General features: G+C 43.0%; 1 protein-coding gene across 1 annotated transcript in view; it reads left to right on the plus strand.

The window, feature by feature from the left end:
- Positions 1-19,157, plus strand: part of LOC146788644 (putative cation-transporting ATPase 13A4) — a 468,281-nt gene that overhangs the window by 193,973 nt on the left and 255,151 nt on the right. Inside the window, exons 5-10 of the mRNA XM_085635854.1 lie at positions 4,141-4,221; positions 5,427-5,496; positions 5,702-5,836; positions 7,786-7,858; positions 9,330-9,461; positions 16,498-16,668. Coding sequence (XP_085491980.1) covers positions 4,141-4,221; positions 5,427-5,496; positions 5,702-5,836; positions 7,786-7,858; positions 9,330-9,461; positions 16,498-16,668 — 662 coding nt within the window. The remainder of the gene's footprint in view (positions 1-4,140; positions 4,222-5,426; positions 5,497-5,701; positions 5,837-7,785; positions 7,859-9,329; positions 9,462-16,497; positions 16,669-19,157) is intronic.

Genomic DNA, 19,157 nt, shown 5'->3' on the forward strand with positions numbered 1-19,157 from the left:
CAATTCTCGAGAGCACCAGGGATTGAACTACTAGTTTAACGTCTTCAGATGGAATAAAAGGCTTGATTTTTTTGAGATGGCGGAGAGTGAAGAGTGCTCCTTTTGCTGAAGTTTTGATGTGAGAATTGAGATTAAGGTTATTATCAATGGAGATACCAAGAGATTTGACTGAGCTGGACAAGGAGAGAGAGCAGTTAAGGGCATTGAGGTTGGAGATCAAAGTTTGGCTTGGGAGAGGGTTGGTTTTAGGGGAGAAGAGAATGATTTCCGTATTTTTAGGGTCTAGTTTGAGATGGTTTATTTGGAACCAGGATTGAATCTTGGCGAGGGTGTTGTTGAGGTGTAGGATATCGGTGTGTGTTTTAATCTTGTAGTACAGTTGAGTATCATCAGCGTAGAAGTGGTAGTTGATTCCTGCTTGTTTGAGGATGAGTGTGAGGGGTTCCGTAAAGAGGTTAAAGAGAGATGGCGAGAGGATAGATCCCTGGGGGACTCCTAGGGATACCGGAGTGGGACTAGAAAGACAGTTGTGAATTTTGATTTCCTGTGTTCAGTGTTCTAAGTAGGAGACAAACCATTTGTAGGTGGTACCATTAAGGCCAAAACGATCTCTGAGAACATTAAGTAGTGTAGAGTGGCTGCCTGTATCAAACGCTGCAGAGAGATCAAGAAGGATGAGTTGACATGTCTCGCCATTGTCAAGAGAGTGATGAATGTCATCAACAATATTTGGCATGGGAGTTTCGATACTAAAGCCTTTTCTGAAGCCTGATTGAAGGGGGTCAAGTAGATTAAAATGTTCAATGTGTTTGTCAAGTTGGAGCAGGACACATTTTTCCTAACATTAATACCATGTTTCCTACCTGCATACCATTCCTAAGATATATTGCGCGAGTGAAAAAAAATTCAGTGTGGCTGAAGGGACAACTCACGACATCAGACCAAGAAGCATCTGTGTCTGAATTCCACTCTGCTGGGTGAATAGTAAGATAAAGGGTGTTTATTCAGCAGGCAGCTGAGGGAACTTCTCCTGTGGATTACCCAGATGTCTTACTTACCTGTCTCCTGCTTACACCTCCCAGTTCCACAGAAGTCCCATTAATGTGTCCTGCTCAATTTACCTCCTGCAAGAGTCCCAAAATACTGTGCTCCCAAGCACCGACTGTCTACTGTAAAAGCCCAGATCCAACTTTGTGTCTGAATTCCCTTTTTGCTGTTGCTACTCGACTGCGGCCGTGCTGCTAGTTCTAAAATATTAGGCAAGTCCAATTCTCCTTAGAAAGTAGTCTAAAGTTAGCAGAAGGCCATTCATAAGAAGCATAAAAAGAGCCTAGCCCTCAAAACCTTCAAAATGAGGATATATGTAACATGCTTTGAACCGTACTCACTATACTTTGCAGGCAGCCAAATACTCCTAAAATGCAGCACAAACTATCTGTGTACCTTGTTGTGAAGCCCCTGAAACAGAAGTTTGATTTCTACATTTCTTATTTGAATATTTAAATAAAGTAAATGTTTTTATTAGAAATTGATTTAACTGTTTTGTAATCTGCAAAAATGTAGGTTAATTCATGCACTTACCTTTGTACATGCTTGTGTACGTTTGTATATGCACTTACTTTCAAATATTTTACACACGATGGATGCCTATTGCAAGATATCCACCACTCTACCATTGCCAGGAGTCCCTTTTTTCTTCATGGCTAGCTAAATTAAGACTTCCTTCCCATTATGTATCTGGCCGGTGGTCAAATAGTACATCAGTTCTACTATTTACCCTGTGGCCATTATGTACTATTTGTCCAGTGTCTAGTTAAATATCCACCTTCTTTCCACAAAAGCCACTATGTGCATATTGTTATGCTGGTCTTTCACTAACAAGTCCTTGTTTTTAGTTCTGATACTTCTCCATATGCAGTTGTTTCTTATTACAGAGTCAAATCATCTTCCACATAAGCAATTCAACATTCAACCATATTGATGCAGGTACTCTGCTTGTCCAGGCTTTCTTTCACCATATTGATATGTAGCTACCCATCTATGTTACTCTCTATGGTGGACAAACTCTTCCTCATGTATAGCAGAAGGCTTTTCTGACTCTTTATTACTTCTTTTATTTGGGTAAGTTAGTCTGTCCCATGGTCAGCTCCCTCCCACTCTGGTGTACAGCTCGCCCTCTTTAGGTTAAAGGTAAGTTTTGTTTGCTTTTGTTAACTTTTCCCATGTGATGTTGCTTTCTCGTTGCCTCTAGATAATATGGAGGCTCCACCATGGCTCAACCAGCCACTCTGATGCTCAGGAAGCTCAGTGGATTCTTGGATATTTCTGGAAGTTACTAGATCTCCAGGGCCAGGTCATAAGCTGCTTTGAAACATCCCATTCTAGGGGTATCTCACTCCGCAGTTTACCTCACTAAGTTGTGCATTGCAGTATTGTCTCCACTTCCAAGGGAAGACTCTTGCCCACCTCCCTCTGACCTTAGAGTACTGTGCCACTAGGCACATTGGCTCAATGCAGCAGATTCTCTCAAGTTGCAGAAGGTATCGTGACCGAGATTTATCAATATTTGACAAATCACGCTGTGTTACATGGAGAGGGCAGAAACGCCCCATATTTACCAAGATATGGTACATTCCTGCTCTCTCACTGCGCTGGCGCCCTTTTGGCTGCCAAGCACCAACACAGGCACTCTTGCACCATGGTGGAGGCTGTCTGTGTTGCAGGCAGGATTGTTTTTGTGCAGGAAGGGGCACATTCCTGCACAAAACCCATCCTTAGAGCCATTCCTCTTTCTAAGTGTTCTGCCGAATGCAGCACACTTAGAAAGAGAAAACAATGAGAAGAAATAAGGATATTTCTTTGCGTGGCACCTCCATCAAGAAGATGTACAGTTCTGACACATTCCGAGGTTTACTACCCTTTGTATATATGGAAATACGCCAAGAAGCATGGGTGTATGAATGGAAATATGCACTCTCCATTCATGTAACACTTTACCAGCACAGAGTAATGCAAGGGAGTGACTTGTGCACCTTGTGTGACTCCGGATGTACCAGGCCAAGCAGTGCCACTCAAGGTGACTTTGCGTGGCTTGGTAAATCTGACTTAAGGATCAGATTGCCCTTGGGTCTCCTTGAGTGACGCATGTGCAGCGCAGTCCTTTGATAAATCTGGGCCCCATTGTATATTGATGTTTTTGGTGGCTGATGTGTGTGCAGCACCCAAGACTCTTCCTGACATGCCACGGCCTGCATGTCAGTTTATTACACAGTCTGTATGCCAAGCTGGCTGAGGCATTCCCAATGGAGGCGCTGCGCCACCTACAGCCCATGGGGCCTCTCCATGCGGATCTCGGGTACTTTGAATCTTTCTCTTGGGCACTGGTAGGGTCTCCTTTATGCACATGTTGCAGGCATCCAATTAATCATCCCAGCCAGGCCCCATCAGATAGGGTGCCACCGCTGAATGTCTTCCTCCTCCTTTCTGCACGCCACTCTGGAATCCCCAGTATGTACAGCTTACTCCACTGTGGCTCTATAAACTGGAGGCTAGGTTCTGATGCAACCATGCGTTGTTCTGTCCACCAGGGGACCTTACATCTCTGCCCCCCCCGGCAGGTTGTGGCACTCCTTCATAGCACCGATGTAGAAGGGGGTCCATCTTCCTCAAGCTCTAGCTGTGGCGCTGTGACTGGCAGGCTGCTTGGACAGCTCACCTTCTGTGCCCTCTGTTGCTCAGTCAGGGCTATAAGTTTGCATATGGTGAAGGTTACAAAGATAGTGATATATTTATGGACCCAGTCGCAGCGGCTTTGTTAGCAAGCAGCTATCATGGGTCTCTCCAAGATTACAAACTTTGCCCCTATTCAAACCTTTCACACCCCGTTTGCCTCAATGGACTTCATTTTATCCTTCTCAGATGGATGAAAGTCTGAGTCAGTTTAGAGATTGTTTTCTGCAGTTGCTTGAAGGTTTGTGAAGCAGGTTCCTTAACACACTGAGCCTTCTTAATGGGCTTAGGTCTATGGGTAGTAATTAACCTGAAGTAAGCACATAAGAAGGCCTCTTGGATCAATGTAGATGTTTCAGAAATGTGTAAATTACATTATATGCAAACAAATCTTCTGTGTTCTCATTTCAGGGCTCTGGAGGACAAGTACTCCTGCACTGACATGCACACAAAGTTCGGATCCGGATTCACAAGTGAAGAACAAGAAATCGGGTAGGAAGACTGTGGCCCAGCACTCAAAATGGGCAGCACATTTCAATGTATTAATGTTAAGTGCCCTTCACTGTAGTTAAGCACTTGTGTAGCACTTACACCCACTGTGAAAAATTATGATTCAGCAGGAACTCTTTGAAAATGTATAGGGCTAATTACCTGAGGTCTTCTACTGCACACAAAATTTTTGGGGGGATTCAAGTAGAATTATTTTAACATGCATGTTTGCCAAACTGCACATTTTGTTGTAATTATGCGAAAAGGCAATCCTGCACTTAGGACTAAATTTTAGTGTAAACTGTAACCTTCTGCCCATTTTGGAGAGTAGGATGCATATCATGCTAAAGAAATTGCACTAAAAACACAAGTACCACGAATGACATCCACTCATGTTTTGGTAGTTCGCTTTGCTCCTGCGCTCCCACAGAATAGTCTTGCTGTTCAAAGATGGCCACCACCTTCATGGTAAGTCGCCATGTTAGTCTTTGGCAGTTATCGTGTCAAACAGCAAAGTATCAGTGAGATGTTACAGAGACTTCTGCTGTGCCTTCCATGTGGCAGCATCCCCTTAAAGGGACAAATGGCTCCATTCTCTGAAGTGACTACAGTTTTACAGGCAGCGAGTGTGTGCACTCCTCGCAAACCAGAGACTTTCCCAGGCACCTCCTGTGATCCACTGCTTGTTCCTTTCATTCCACACATAGTTCAGAGGTAACAGATGCAGGGCTGTCAAGATTCCCTTGTCCATGACTGAGGATCTCATCAAGTCAGGCTTTTCTTTGCACTGAAGCACTTGTAATCCTGTGTATAGCATCATAAATAGAGGACTGCAAGAGAGCAATGAACAGACCTGGACTGGAGAAGCTGCTCATAAATGGACCTTGGAAACGTCACAGCTCTGATGTTACAGCATTCACTGGGACATGTGGGGAAGATGCAATCAGCTGCTACTTCTGTTGAACCCTAGTTTACATCCTTGAGGGAAATGGTCCTTTCATCCATGACCAAGTATCTTGAAGTAGTGTAAGATTCAGTATACAGCCATGAGGAGTCAATGTCTTGCAATCCTGAGAAGGTCATGGGATCTGAGGCGTGGAGAGTCTATCCATACTTATACTCAAGGTGCTGGTACCTCAAGAAAGAATGATTTATACATGTGGTGTCTTTTCAGTGTTTATTACTAACAAAGGAATTGTTCTTTGTAGGAAACTGATATGCGGACCTAATGCTATTGAAGTGGAGGTAGTCCCAGTTTGGAAACTGCTCTTCAAAGAGGTAGGAAGGGTTCCTTTTTATGCCCAGTCTCTAATTCAGCACCCTCCGTGAGGTCTACACTCTACAGACCCAGTGCTCTATTCCAGCTTGCATAAGTTCTTTCAAAACAGACAGACCTTGAATATAACTGGTTTATTGATTAATGTCAATAATCTAACTAATCTGTGAAAACTACTTTTATCTGTTTTCTCTTTGTTCTACACAGGTTCTAAATCCCTTTTACTTGTTCCAAGCTCTTGCTATGGCTCTTTGGTTGTACCTTGGAAACTATGAAATTCCCGGTGTCATCATCTTTATGACTCTAATTTCCGTCATAGTCACTACCTATGACCTCCGGAAGGTGAGTGCCCTGACTGGCTGAGAAAAGTCATCGCTTTTGTAGAGGCTTTGATGGGCTCTCGCTTGGACAGCAAGATGAAAAGGTCGCCCTCCAGCAAAATGAATGTGCAATCTAGCTAAAGGGAAATTGTCTGGCATGAAATTAAGTTTCTGTGACTATTGCTGGGGTGCACCAATTATACATCAAGCTGACCTAAAGGCACTGCAAAGTCCCTTGAAGGTGAACAACCTTTACAACGAAACTATTACAACCCACTACACTTACAACGAAATTTTTACAACGCAACATCCACTACAACGCATTCCATTACATAGCATGACACTACAACGCATGTTTAAAAACTACCTTTACAACGCATTCCATTACATCGCATACTACCTTTACAACGCATACCATTACAACGCAATCCAACACTTACCCTACTGTTGCACCCCCTGGAGTTAGAATAGTAATTTTTACCCCTATACTATGCGTTGTAATGGTATGCATTGTAAAGGTAGTATGCGATGTAATGGAATGCGTTGTAAAGGTAGTTTTTAAACCTGCGTTGTAGTGTCATGTTATGTAATGGAATGCGTTGTAGTGGATGTTGCGTTGTAAAAAATGCGTTGTAAGTGCATGCGTTGTAAAAGTGTGCGTTGTAACGACATACATCCTCCCTTGAAGAGTGGTAGACCCAGGGCCTGTAAATTAAATGCTTCAAATGGGTCTGGAGCACTTATTGTGCCACCCGCTTAAGTAGCCCATTAAAATGTGTCCCAGGCCTGCCACTGCAGCCTGAATGTAGTTTTAAACTGCCAATTTGACTTGGCAATATAACCCCGTGCCTAGCCTTAAACGTTTCAATTATTGCATATAAGCCACTCATAAGGGAGGACCTAAGGTAGCCCATAGGTCAGGCTGCGTTGTAATCAAAAGATTGGAATGTACTTTAAAGATTAAGACCTGGTTCACCAACCTCTAGAAGGTGGCAGGGGGATTATTCAATCTAAATATGATGGGTAGGCCTGGGCCTGAACATTTGAAACTGTGTTTGGACATTTGAACCAATGCATGAAAGGCATAGGCATTACAGGCAGCAACTGGTTATATGTTCTTGTACTTATGCATGCAATTGCTGTACTGGTGCATATTATGGCTAATGTGTAGCATAGTTTGGCATCCTATTAATTGGCATGTGGTTGCAAACTAAAATACACTTTTATGAGTTTTCATTTTGTTCTCATGATTTTATTGATCTTGCAGTTGTAATTGACTTTACTTGAGTGTCCACAAGTGCAAGGTCATGTGACATAATTTCCTATGGTAACAAGGGGAAAAGATACTTATGATTTCACTTCCTGTGATGTCCTCAACGATTAAAGGGCAGGTCATGTCATTTCTACTACTCCTGGCATTTCGGTGAATCGGCGCCCATGGGTAGATGCACACAGTGCGATAGCTTATTCATTAATCAGCCATTTTAGCCAAATCAATGGCCAATCTTAAAAAATAACTAGGGGTCCCTCTTCCATCATATCCAATCTGAGAGGTTATTTTAAAATGGCGCAGGTGCTTTGAGGTCTTCTTGTGGTATAATGCCATTACTGGATACTCTTCAGTCACAGATCCAACCTCTAAGTCTCGGCAACAGATAAGGAAATATTTAAGGATCATTGAGTGTCCTCAAGCCAGAAGAGTTAGAAAGGTGAGTTAAGGTTGAACCACTCTTCTAGTATTATTGAACAAGATTTTTGGCTCCTAGTAAAGTGATGCACATGATCCACCGATGATGTGTTGAATCTCTGTCAAGGACTGCGGGGATTCTTATGGGCGTTTGAGGAGCATTGATGCCCCACCTTAGAATGCAATTTTAAGTCCAGTGTTAGAAAGGGATTATAAATCTGTCTAGGATGTTAAAAAATGTGAAATAACTGTGCTCATAGTAACATTTTGCTCCTCTCTAACAGCAATCAGTGAACCTGCATAAATTGGTTGCGGCAAACAATAGCGTCATGGTCACTGTGAGTCTGAAAACTGGAGGTGAGTTCTTTGTAATTGTGAAATGAGGTTGTGCCTTAATATTGGAAGGTTCCGAAACAGACGTCCTTTGAGGACTAAAGGACTTATTTGGCATGAGACATCAGTTGTCAAAAATAAATGGCTTTGACTGGATAAACATTTATATTTTAGAAGATTTAAAAACGTTTTTGCTTCTGTTCAAAGGCTTTGCATGTCATTGTTCCAACTTCTCCTACATTCCTGCTAGATCCTAGCTCATGCTAGGCCCACCTTCTCAATGTTCCTAAGATTAAGAAAGTGCATCCAGGCAGGAGGTCCCTTGCTTTTCGGGGGGGGGGGGATTAAATGGAATCTTTGTTACTCTACATTAGAAGTCATTCAAATTTGCTCACCTTCCAGAACCAGTTAAAAACCTGAATATTATCTTCTAAAACGTCTTTGTATCACCTACGTTTAGTTTGGCCTTCTTGTCTAGCACCAATAGAATACCCAAGGCCATTATGTGCTAAACAAATATAAATAACATGCAAAACACAGACAATAACATCAGATGTCAACGATAACCCAAAATTCAACTGATCCGAACCTTATCCCTAAACAGAGGGACACTTTTTTACCCCCTTAATTTTTTAGTTCATTGAAGAAACGATTTGATGTAATTCCATTTAAAATATATTTGCCTGTTATGGCTGAGTCTGTAACAAATGTGTCCCTCACCAGGAAGTGCAATTCCAAATCGAGGGCACGCAACACAAGGATAAGCAAGATCCGATCTTATCCTACCTCTTCACTGTGGAGAGTGGTCGCTTCCACATACACAATTTCATGCTAGTATTGGCCGTCAAACTGTGATCATGGTGAATGCTTGGTGCACAGTATGACGTGTTGGGACAATCTTTAAAATGTAGTACCTGGATCCTGTAGACTGTTTATCACAAAGAGTGCTGTCCATAATTGTATTATTGAAATCATTAGGGTGTTCTTTAAACTGAATTATATGACCTCACACTGGTTTTTACCTCCTTCCCACCAATCTTTACTTCCTACAGTTGGAGCAAATAATTTGACTGGTTTTCTATCCATGCTTTAGTAGTTGGTGGAATTATGTTTGCTATAATTACAGACCTAGGAATTCTAATTTAAATGATACTAATGTAATCTTCAATGAAGACGTTCAAACAATATTGCTCATTACGTATGTGCAGCAATTTTCTTCTTATTACAGACAGTGCCAACTTTGTTTTGATATTATGGATTTCATTGTTGAACAATTCATAGTTCTAAGTTATGTGTCAAATATTAGATTACATTATAAGGAGGAGCTAGAACAAGAGTTCTAATAGAATGGTTATTGAAATGTTTTACTTTTCACCCTTTAAGTTAACAATTTGTTTGTCTGAGTTATTTTTTAAAGATGCATAGGCACAGCTCCATGTTATGAACTACCCATAACAGCAGAAATGTGTAAACAATATATTTTCTTATTTTGCAGCGTGCAAAGAGGTGGAATCGCACAATTTAGTCCCAGGAGATGTGATAATATTGACTGGAAACAAGCTTTATTTGCCATGCGATGCTGTACTCATTAATGGAAGTTGCATTGTAGATGAAGGCATGCTTACAGGTATGAATATTATATATATCTTCTTCTATGGTACAGTTGGTTTTCTTTAGGTTTCTGAACAGTAGTTATTGCTGTCACATTTTCTCATTTTTTTTGTACCAATAAAAGGGGTTACAATGTGAGAATCCCCCTCTTCCCCTGCTAGTGCACCTGCTTGTGCGTACGGTGTCCTGCCTTGTCTGGTAGGGCTATTCAGAACCTTTACAATGTGTTAGTCAATTAGAATCCCTGCGCTAAAATCCAATTAACTCATTTTTCACAGAAATTAATTAGTTATTGCAGCAATTAATATAACCTGCTTGACTCAAACAGATATAGAATGAAACCTTAGCTTAAATAAGGCATACCACTATTTTTACAAGGTTATATGGTAAAACCCTAAAACCCACAGAACACAAGTTTTTTGGTCCTCACTTCAGCCGAGGTGAGTGTTATTTATTTTGCATAGAGGTATCAATATATAACGGCATAAAATATTTCCTGTCTGTGTATTTACATGATATACATTTTCACATTTGAAAGTGATTTGTGAACCCCAGTGATGTGACCATAACCAAAACCAGTGAAATATAAATGTTGCTATTGGAAAACTTGTGGCGGTGGTTATTAGTAGATAAAAGAGGAGCCAATGGGAGATGTAATACAATCAATTCTTCAAAGACAACTGTATGATTTGTTGGGGGCTCTCCCTTTTTAATAGTCGCTGTGTGCTAGCTGGTTGGTGTAGTTTGGGCCTCTGTAATGGTGGAAGTCATTGCAGAGTGAATTGATACTGGTTAAGACGTGGTTAGCCTGAACTCGTAAGACCCCGGTGACACCATTGGGTTCTAACGCAAGGATCTAAGGCAAAGCATCAGAATCCAAAACAAAGCATACTTGATTGTGCAGTATTCTGTTCATTGTTGATTCACTTGGAGTATTAGAGAACTAAGGATTGGTTACATCAGATGTGACGTACCAGTATGTGACTTCTGAAGGTGATCAGATGTGGTGGCATCAGAGGCACTGTTGTCATAATGTATGACACACTGAATAGTCATTAAATATTTACATACCAATCACCCGCATTCATTAGATTAGCACAGTGCAACAAGTTATCTGGAGGGGTGGTGCCTTCAATATTTTTTACATTGCGAAACTGTTATATTATAAGTATTGTTCCAGGTCTACCATATTTTCCATTTTTCCATTATCTTGCTTGATTTTATTCAAATCTACTGACATAAAATAGTTGAATGTATTAAAACAACACACCTGCCCTTGTGTAGTCTTCCTTCCTAGTGTATGTGCAGATTGACATCTTGGGAAGTGAAGATAAATCACAATTTAATGTTGCCTGGCTCCGGAGATGTTCCAAACCCCTCCTATTTATCTTTTGCATTCAACTAACGACACACAGGCAGCTAATGCAATTTAGCCTCCAGCAGCTGCAGACAGAGTAAGAGTAACTTTCTAAAGGTTTTGTTTCCCATATATTTAATAAAAATGTGACTTTACCGTTTAATTAGAGTTTTGTAAAATATAAAAATGTGTCTTTGAATTGAGTATGTAGCTGGTCCAGGTAAAACATTCTATATTAAACTGCATAAACTATACTTTGACTTTTCTATGTGCCAGTTATAGCCTGAATGGTTGCAATGTGATTTTGGGCCTAGTCACCGGGAGACTATGCCATTTGCAATATCACATCAGCCCAACTCCTAAATATGTGGTACCCTACATTGAGGGCAGAAAGGTGTACTTAGGGACGACATTTACTATTTAAACCCATATTTTCAACCTGTCAAGGCTGCAGGATGTAAGCTTTTTGCTGTCAGGGTACACAGGATACAAGCCATATTTCACTGCCACTGTAGTGGATGGCACAATAGGTGCTGCAGTCCACAAGCATTATTTCACTTTCCAGGACATGGATGTATTTCCGCACCATGTACTGTGTCATTAGAGAAAGTATCAAAGTGCCAATCAGGGTAAAGTGAATGAAACCATGTTTAAATTGTGTGAGGCACTTTGTTTCTGATGACCAGGGTTAAATTGCACAGAGTTCTAAAACCAGCAAAAATAGGACCCAATAAATGTGGCAATCCGGCGATCTTGCAGAAAAGTCTAATTTCCTACAGATGGCCTAAAAAGGATGCAAAGTGTATGAATAAATAAAAACAAAATTAATTTGCTACAAAAATGGAAAACAAAGTGGGTAAAAAAACAACACAGAAGAATTAGCACTGCCTATTGATCTCGATTGATACTGAAAGTGCCTCTTCAGTTACTGGTGAGTTTAGGCACACAATAAGTCATCATGCATGCTCTCTGTCCTTCATCCTTGCACTCATTCATCCATTCATTATCCATTTACTCATTCTTGCATTCACCAATTTAACCATACACAGTAAAACAGACACACAAACTCAACAAGCACATGGAAGCTGAAATACAAGAGTATAGATAAAATAAGAAAACATATCACAAATGAAACTTGCCAGCTTATGTTGCAATTTAAAATTAAACATAGCAGTGGGCGGTCATCTTGCAATGTGATTATTCAAAGTGTATTATTTTTTTTTTTTTTAATTCCAGCATGACTGCCATGTTTAAAAACAATATTTTACTTTGAGTAGTAAAAACAATGATACAATATTCACAATGCCATTCTAAAGGGCTGTTCAGTAAACACTGAGCGACTATCTTTGAGTAATAAAGCATATAGTGTTTCACTGTTGTGCTGATTCAAAGGTGTCAGCATAATGCTTCTAAGCACGGTGTCCATCTTGGGATGGTAAAATAATGATCCGCTATGGACAAAATAATTCCAAGATGGCCGCACAGTTTAGAATGTTGGGCCTCACATGAGGAAGCACACTGCAGATAAAATGAGTTGCAATTGACTGTCCCAGTAGGACTATCTGGGGAGCTGTAGGATGTTTTAAAAGATAAGGAGAGATTAAATGGGATCAGTAAAAGGAAAACATTGAAAACTAAAGGACAGTCACCAGCCCAGATACTGAGGCGCACTTATTGTGAGATTGTCAGGTGCATATGCACATGTGTTCCAAAAAATGTTGTTATTCACAGGGTAATGGTGCCAATGGCAGACATGGTCTACCATGGTGCCCCTTTACATATACTGTCATGGGGAGAAGCAACATGCTAACGGCACTCAAACACACCGAACAGGGCTGACCCGAAGACCCTCTATGACTCGATTCTGAACTGTGCAGTACTGGGGGAAATGGTAATATTGCATGACATTCTACCATTGCCACCTTGAAACATTGCCCCAGTGCCATGCAATTATGAGGAGAACCCCATGGAATGTGGAATTCCGTTTTCGGGCTAATCTGTTTCCAGTTGTCAAACCACAGAGAATATGTCATTGTTTGGGGTTTTACCACATGCATTTGCCACATGCTCTGAGTAGGTGGAAATGTATATGTGGCCCTGTGGCTGCCTGCTTTAGCTAACCCTGCCCCATACTTTATTCTTCTGCTGCCCCCTGACCCCAGTGGCCCTAGCACCAGTAAGGCTCTGCAGGTTTGATTCCTGTTATTTTTATAATGAAACCATACTTACTGACCCAGGAAATACTATGCATTTTTAGGAAAAAAAGCTATTTCATATTACTGCATTCTGTGTAATAAAAGCGCACCAATATGTAACACTTCTCTCTCGCGCGTGCTCTCTCTCTCACATTCTCATTCTATACTCTTCTTTCTCCATTGCTTTCCTGCAAGTCTTTGTCTCATATCGCTACCCTTGCCCTTTCTTCCATTCGATGGTACTCTTTTTTTATCTCCATTTTATCTAGAGCATTCTGTTTTTCCATCATTTTAATTTCTCCACACTTGTCTGTCTCTAGCTCTTGTTCTCTTTTTCTTTATCCGTGCCCCCCTCTCTTTATCTCTTATCTCACCAATTTCATTCTCTCTTGCGCGCCGGTGGGTTCCACCCATCTAATCCACCTAGATTTTTTTGCTTTTTGATCACTTGGTTTTCAAACTTCTACTGTGGAGGAGCCTCATACCTTGTGACGCACCCACAGTAAACTCGTGGTAAAAGGACTGCACGTGTTTACCACTAGTGTCCGCCTTTTAAGATAAGTCTGCTACGATGCAGCAAGGGTAAGGAGCACTTGGCTGGTTACATGTGCACACATGTGAGGGCTGCGCCTGGAAGACTCCTGATGTGCACATCCAGGTAACTGTGCACAAGTAGTCTGGCACAGAAGTAACTCAGCATTATTGGATATTTAGCAGGGGTAGGCCCCATAATGTTAGTGTACACTCATAAGTACAGTCAGTGTGGTTTACTGTCTTGTCTGCACTGGCACTCCATTATACTCATATGGGGAGGGCTGCCTTAGAGTGCAGCTTCGCCTCCCTCTGGCCCACAGAGACCAGTGACACCTGGAATTGGGGCATAAAATGTGTAGAAAAAAAAATCTGCAAGTTCCAAAAAGATATCTGTACAGCTTCTGGGTCATCCAGGAATGTCATATTTCTCTGGCTCCGCTCCAACGAACAGCCCTGGCCTTTTGTTACTCTGCTGTGCTAAGTTAATTACATTTCTCTCCAGTAGCAGGAACAAAGGCCACCCCACACAAAGGGAGCAATTAACAGTACTTGACGCAGCTCCTTTGGAGGAAATGGGTGAGGATGAAAAGTCTGCATTGATCAATCAACTGTCGCATTGTGCCAGGGATGGACCTGACCCTGCCCACTAAACAAAGGAGGAACCCCAGGCCTCTGAAGCCAACACAGGAGTGGAGTCCCTTTGAAGATTTACTGGAAAAGTCCCTGGCAGTGATGTCAACGAGGTGCGTAACTGAGGCCCCAGAGCAGATGTGGCAAATGACTCCTTGGTGACGCCATTTTGAATTGTCCTAGGTAGGGACAGGGGCGGAGAGGTGATGTGGCACCCCAGGACAGGCCAGTGGTGCCGCACTGCTGGAACCTTCCACCCCCATGTAAAAGGTCTTGCGCAAGAGGGAGAGCTCTCTTGGTTGTGATTTTCTGCTGAACACCTGGAATGTAGGCAGCAGCCATGGACACTTGGAAGGAAGAATCTCCTGATGCCATCTGGGCTAAGGCCTGTAACTTCTGTTGACACCAGGACCTTTGGGGCTATCCCTCAGACTAGGGAAGCTGTTCCCCTTACATCCACTGAGGACTAGTTGTGAGAAAGACTGGGCTTCTGCACAAAGGAACAGAGAGACCCAGAGGAAACGAAGGACAAAGGCTGGCGCAGGGAGCCAGTGGAACTAGCCCCCACAAAGTTTGCCACCTTAAAGTGCCAGGTGGTCTAAGGAAAATGCTTCAGGTGGCTAGAGCTCACCATTAGGAGAAAGATGAGCCCAAGAAAATACAAATTGGTCCAACGAGGCCCGAGAGATAATCAGGAAAAAATGTTGACCTTTGATTCCCCCTTGATTGGAGCATGTGGAGTTCTGTTCCCAGCTGATGCAAACCCCCACCCCGGGTGTCTCAGGGCCCAGGGGTCGACGGAAGGAGTGAAACCTACTGTTTCCCTGGGAGGGGGTGTACATGGTGCCCTCTCCCCAGAACTAAGAGGACCAGGGGATCCCAACTCCTGGGCCCTATTTCACAGATGGGGCCCATGATCCTCAACTCCTTCCCTCCATTGCATCAATGCGGGGAGCACTGTCGCACCTCTGAGAAGTCACACTGGGATCCCTAAATTTAGACAACGAAAAAGGAGGAATGGGGACAGCCACCTCACTTCCTCCATCTGTAGCTGCCTGACCCCGCTCACCGTGCTTGTTTCCGAGGGGAGGGGGCGGCCACCACACAAGGCTTCATCCTGCCCGCAGGAGCGGGCAGGCAAGAACAGTCTGTGGGCTTCTGCCGCCATATGCAGAAGTGGAGCCAATGCATTAGGAGCTGGCTGGGGGCCGCCTGGGATGGGTTCTCAGGACTGCCCCAATGAGGTGCTGCTTTCTGAGTGCTCGGGTGGGGCTGGGCACCTCCAAAGAAAAGAGAAAACAACGTGGTGGGAGGCAGCACAGCGGGGGGGGGGAGTAGGAAGAACACTGGCAGCTCTCCCGAGGAGCGCCCCATAATGGCCTGCAGGGCTCCACACATTGACAGAGTGTTTTCCCTCGTGGTGGCCCCAGGGTGGCAGGGCCACCACCAAGGATGCCTCAAGAGTGCAGGGGAGCTACTGGAGTGATGTGGCTTCCCCTAAAGAGTCTAAATAGTACTGTCCCTAAGCCTGCAGGGTCCAAAATAACATGACCAAGCACTCCCAAGGATGGAGTATGTATGTGCCCTTCAGCTGGGAGTGCAGCGCTCTCTAGGGGAAACATTTACGGCTGCAATTACTGGGGCCTAAAGGGGTGAAAGAAATGTCCTTGTTGAACAGCCGAGCAAAGTTTATGGTTACATGTAGTTTGTGATAAAAATGTGATGCCCTAATAAGGCTAGTTTTATAATTGCGTCTTCCTTACTTCAAATATATAAAACGCACACAGGCTCATGCGAATCCATATTTTTCTTGTAAATGCTTGATTGAAATACTGATGTTGACGGCCACTCGTGACCAAAGTACATGTTTTATTACCTGTAATAAGTGCTTTAATTCATTATTATTAATGATTATTGCATTTATGCCTGACATGGTGATTTTTGACACGTGGTTTGATGAACTTGACCCCTTTAGGTGGTATGGGGTGTTTATGCAATGTCATTACAAAGTAAGAGTCACGCGTTACAATGGGGTGTTTGGGTTCCCAGTGGAGGGCAAATGCAGGATACGCAACTATTGGCCCATTTCCTTACATCGCTCTGTTTACCCTTCTTCATCATTGAAGAGCTTGGAATATTAATTTTGATTTATTAAGCAAGTGAAAGGGAGATGGCTTTGTGGCAGAGTTAACTCAACCCAATTATGTAAGTATTTTAAAAACTGAGGAACATTAGCTGTGTTTAAAATGTCAGATTGACTCACTCTTGAGAATCTGTTCTTTCTGCCAGAGGTATGTAAACAGAAAGTAATGCAGAAGCACACTTTTTCCTAAAAGGGGAGAGTGTTCCAGTCACAAAGATGCCATTACCCGAAGCAGACAGCTCCATGCCCTGGAAGGAGTACAGTGGAGAAGACTATAAGAGGCACATCCTGTTCTGTGGCACCAACCTCATCCAGAGCAAGACATCTGGTTCCGGCCCCGCGAGAGCTGTGGTTCTGCAAACTGGTAAGTTTTCTAAAACAGCATTGTCTTTTTCTGTGCTATTAGTTTAATTGAGTCTTTTTGCAAATTATCAAATTGCGTAATAGGGTCCAGTGGCAAAGAAAGCAGGTGTTCTGTCTGTCATGGTACGTGTATATGTGTTAATATACCTTCATGGCTATTTAACTCAGAGCTGACTTGTGATTCCAGTTTTATTTATGGTGGGGGGTACTTTATTCCTTATAATGCACAATGAATCTCTTCCTGAGCCGACAGCAGAGCAGAGATAATTTAAATGTCTGCACTATGAAAACAAAACTAAACACCATCCATCTTTAATATTTGTCAAGCAGAAGTTTAAAGCTATTTACTAAAGAGAACTTTCCAATGTACTTTTATCATGTGGAAACATCCTGGTAAATTCCTTTGGCAATAACACAGAAAACTTTGCAGTGATATGTAAAATGAATGCATGATGATACAATACATTCCATGGCAACACATACCTTTACCACGCTTGCATTACAACACGAATGCCATTACCACACAAAACCTTTACCACGCATTGTTTTAAAAACGAATATGCCTCCATTTAAGACACATGCCTTTACAATGAATTTCATTGTAAAAGCATGAATGTTAAAATGTTAAAGGCATATGTGTGTCCCCAGCCCTTTTTAAAAATACCCCTCCCCTGCCTGAGCCCTAAAAGCGGACTCTAGCACGAACCCCCCCGGCCTCAGCCCTAATAAATATTACCCCTCCCCATAGCACTAAAAGCGCACCCCTGCACAGCTCCCCCGGCCCACAGTCCTTTTTAAAAATGTCCCTGCCCTGAGACCTAAAAGTGGACCACATCTCTATAGCCGCAGCCCTTCTAAAAAATACCCTTCCCCTGCCCGAGCCCTAAAAGAGGATCCTGTGCAACTCCCCTATCAAAATCACACTTTTCTTTTTACTCCCTATAAATTACCCCGAAGGTAGGTCTTGGGTGCCCACAGAGGAAGGTGAACTGAATTCAAAAACCAGGACATGTGTACTTCAGTTTTACATATCCTGGCAGTAAAAAATCTCCAATATAATTTTTCACAGTGGCAAGACTGGCGGTCCCATAGAAAAGCACTGGGTTGCATTGTAACACCAAATGACCATTTCGGAATAGCTAGAACAATGATTCAAGGACCCAAATTAACAGGAATATAAAACCCAATCTGATGGAAAAGTCAGATAACTATTTTTTAAATGCTGCTTTTAGAAATTTCGCATTCAGTTCCCAAAAGCCTCTAGTTGTCCTTTCAGGGATAATCCCCAAAAGGCAGCTGGCAGCAAACTGGGAGGCATGCATTGCTCTTTGGAAGGGGAATAAACGGGCCTTGGCTGGGAGGAGGTGTGACCTCCTGACAGGATGGTCTGGGAGAGGTGACCACTAACTGTATAACCTTGGAAGGGGCAGCGCTGATCACAGGCAGATGTAACTCACCTCTAGGCCTGCCATTGTCTAAGTAGCTAGAGTGACACCAATCCCAGCGGGAGTGGAACCTACCCCAGAATTGGTTTTGCAGGGGCAGTCGCTGATTTCTCTAGACACACCTCACAGCACACAGAGGTTTGGCCAAGGGAAGAAAGATTCTGCCATGTTGGATTTTGGCATAGAAGGGCATTATGGGATTGTATAGGGTCAACATCTATGAAATAATGTAAAAGAGGGCAGGGTTGCCCTAGGGAACTTTTTCCCAATTTGTTAGGGAGCCTCGCCCACCTACTAGGGCCAGTCAGAAAAGTGCCACCCATTGATACCATCTTCAGAACACTGCTGGACTTGTGGAAAACAGAGGGACTGCACATTCTGAGCCAAAAGATTAGAACTCAGAAGAAGGACGGAGTTGCTGTTTACCTATGGAGAGAAACCCCGAGTGCTGGACCTACTCAACCCTGGACAGAAGAGTGTACTCCAAGGGCTAGTTGGAAAGCCTTCTCGAAAGCACCAAGAAGAAAAGCTGCAAGAAGCCTGCAACAAAGAATAGCCCTGCTGACCGATTCCAACTGGATTTGCCCTGGACCCTTCTGGTGGCTTCTAGGAGATTGACTCATGATTCACCAAGTAGTGCCCAAAAGTTCCTGAACCCTTGGCTGGTATTAGAGTGTAATCTCTCTCCCTCAAGATTGCAAAAGCAGACACTTAGGGCCTTAGTATGAGGTTGGCGGTCCAATGGTCTGCCAAACTCATGGTGGTTGTGCAGCTACATCCGCACCGATGGTCCGTCCGTCCTATAACAAGTAGGGCAGTCTGGCTGCCATAGGGCTGCTGCTGCCACCAGGGATCCTTCGATCCTGGTGGTGTTGTGTCAGTCTTGAGGCCGCAATATGCTAGGCGTGGTTGATACGTCCCGGCCAAACAAATTACGAGCTTCCTCTCCGCCACGGTTTTCATGGATGTAAGCCCGCCATGAAAACTGTGGCAGGGATGAAACAAAGGTTTACCCTAAGTTCCTGCAGGACATGGACTTAACAGT

Source organism: Triturus cristatus, chromosome 11 (genome assembly GCF_964204655.1).
Source record: "Triturus cristatus chromosome 11, aTriCri1.1, whole genome shotgun sequence".
Taxonomy (NCBI): Eukaryota; Metazoa; Chordata; class Amphibia; order Caudata; family Salamandridae; genus Triturus; species Triturus cristatus.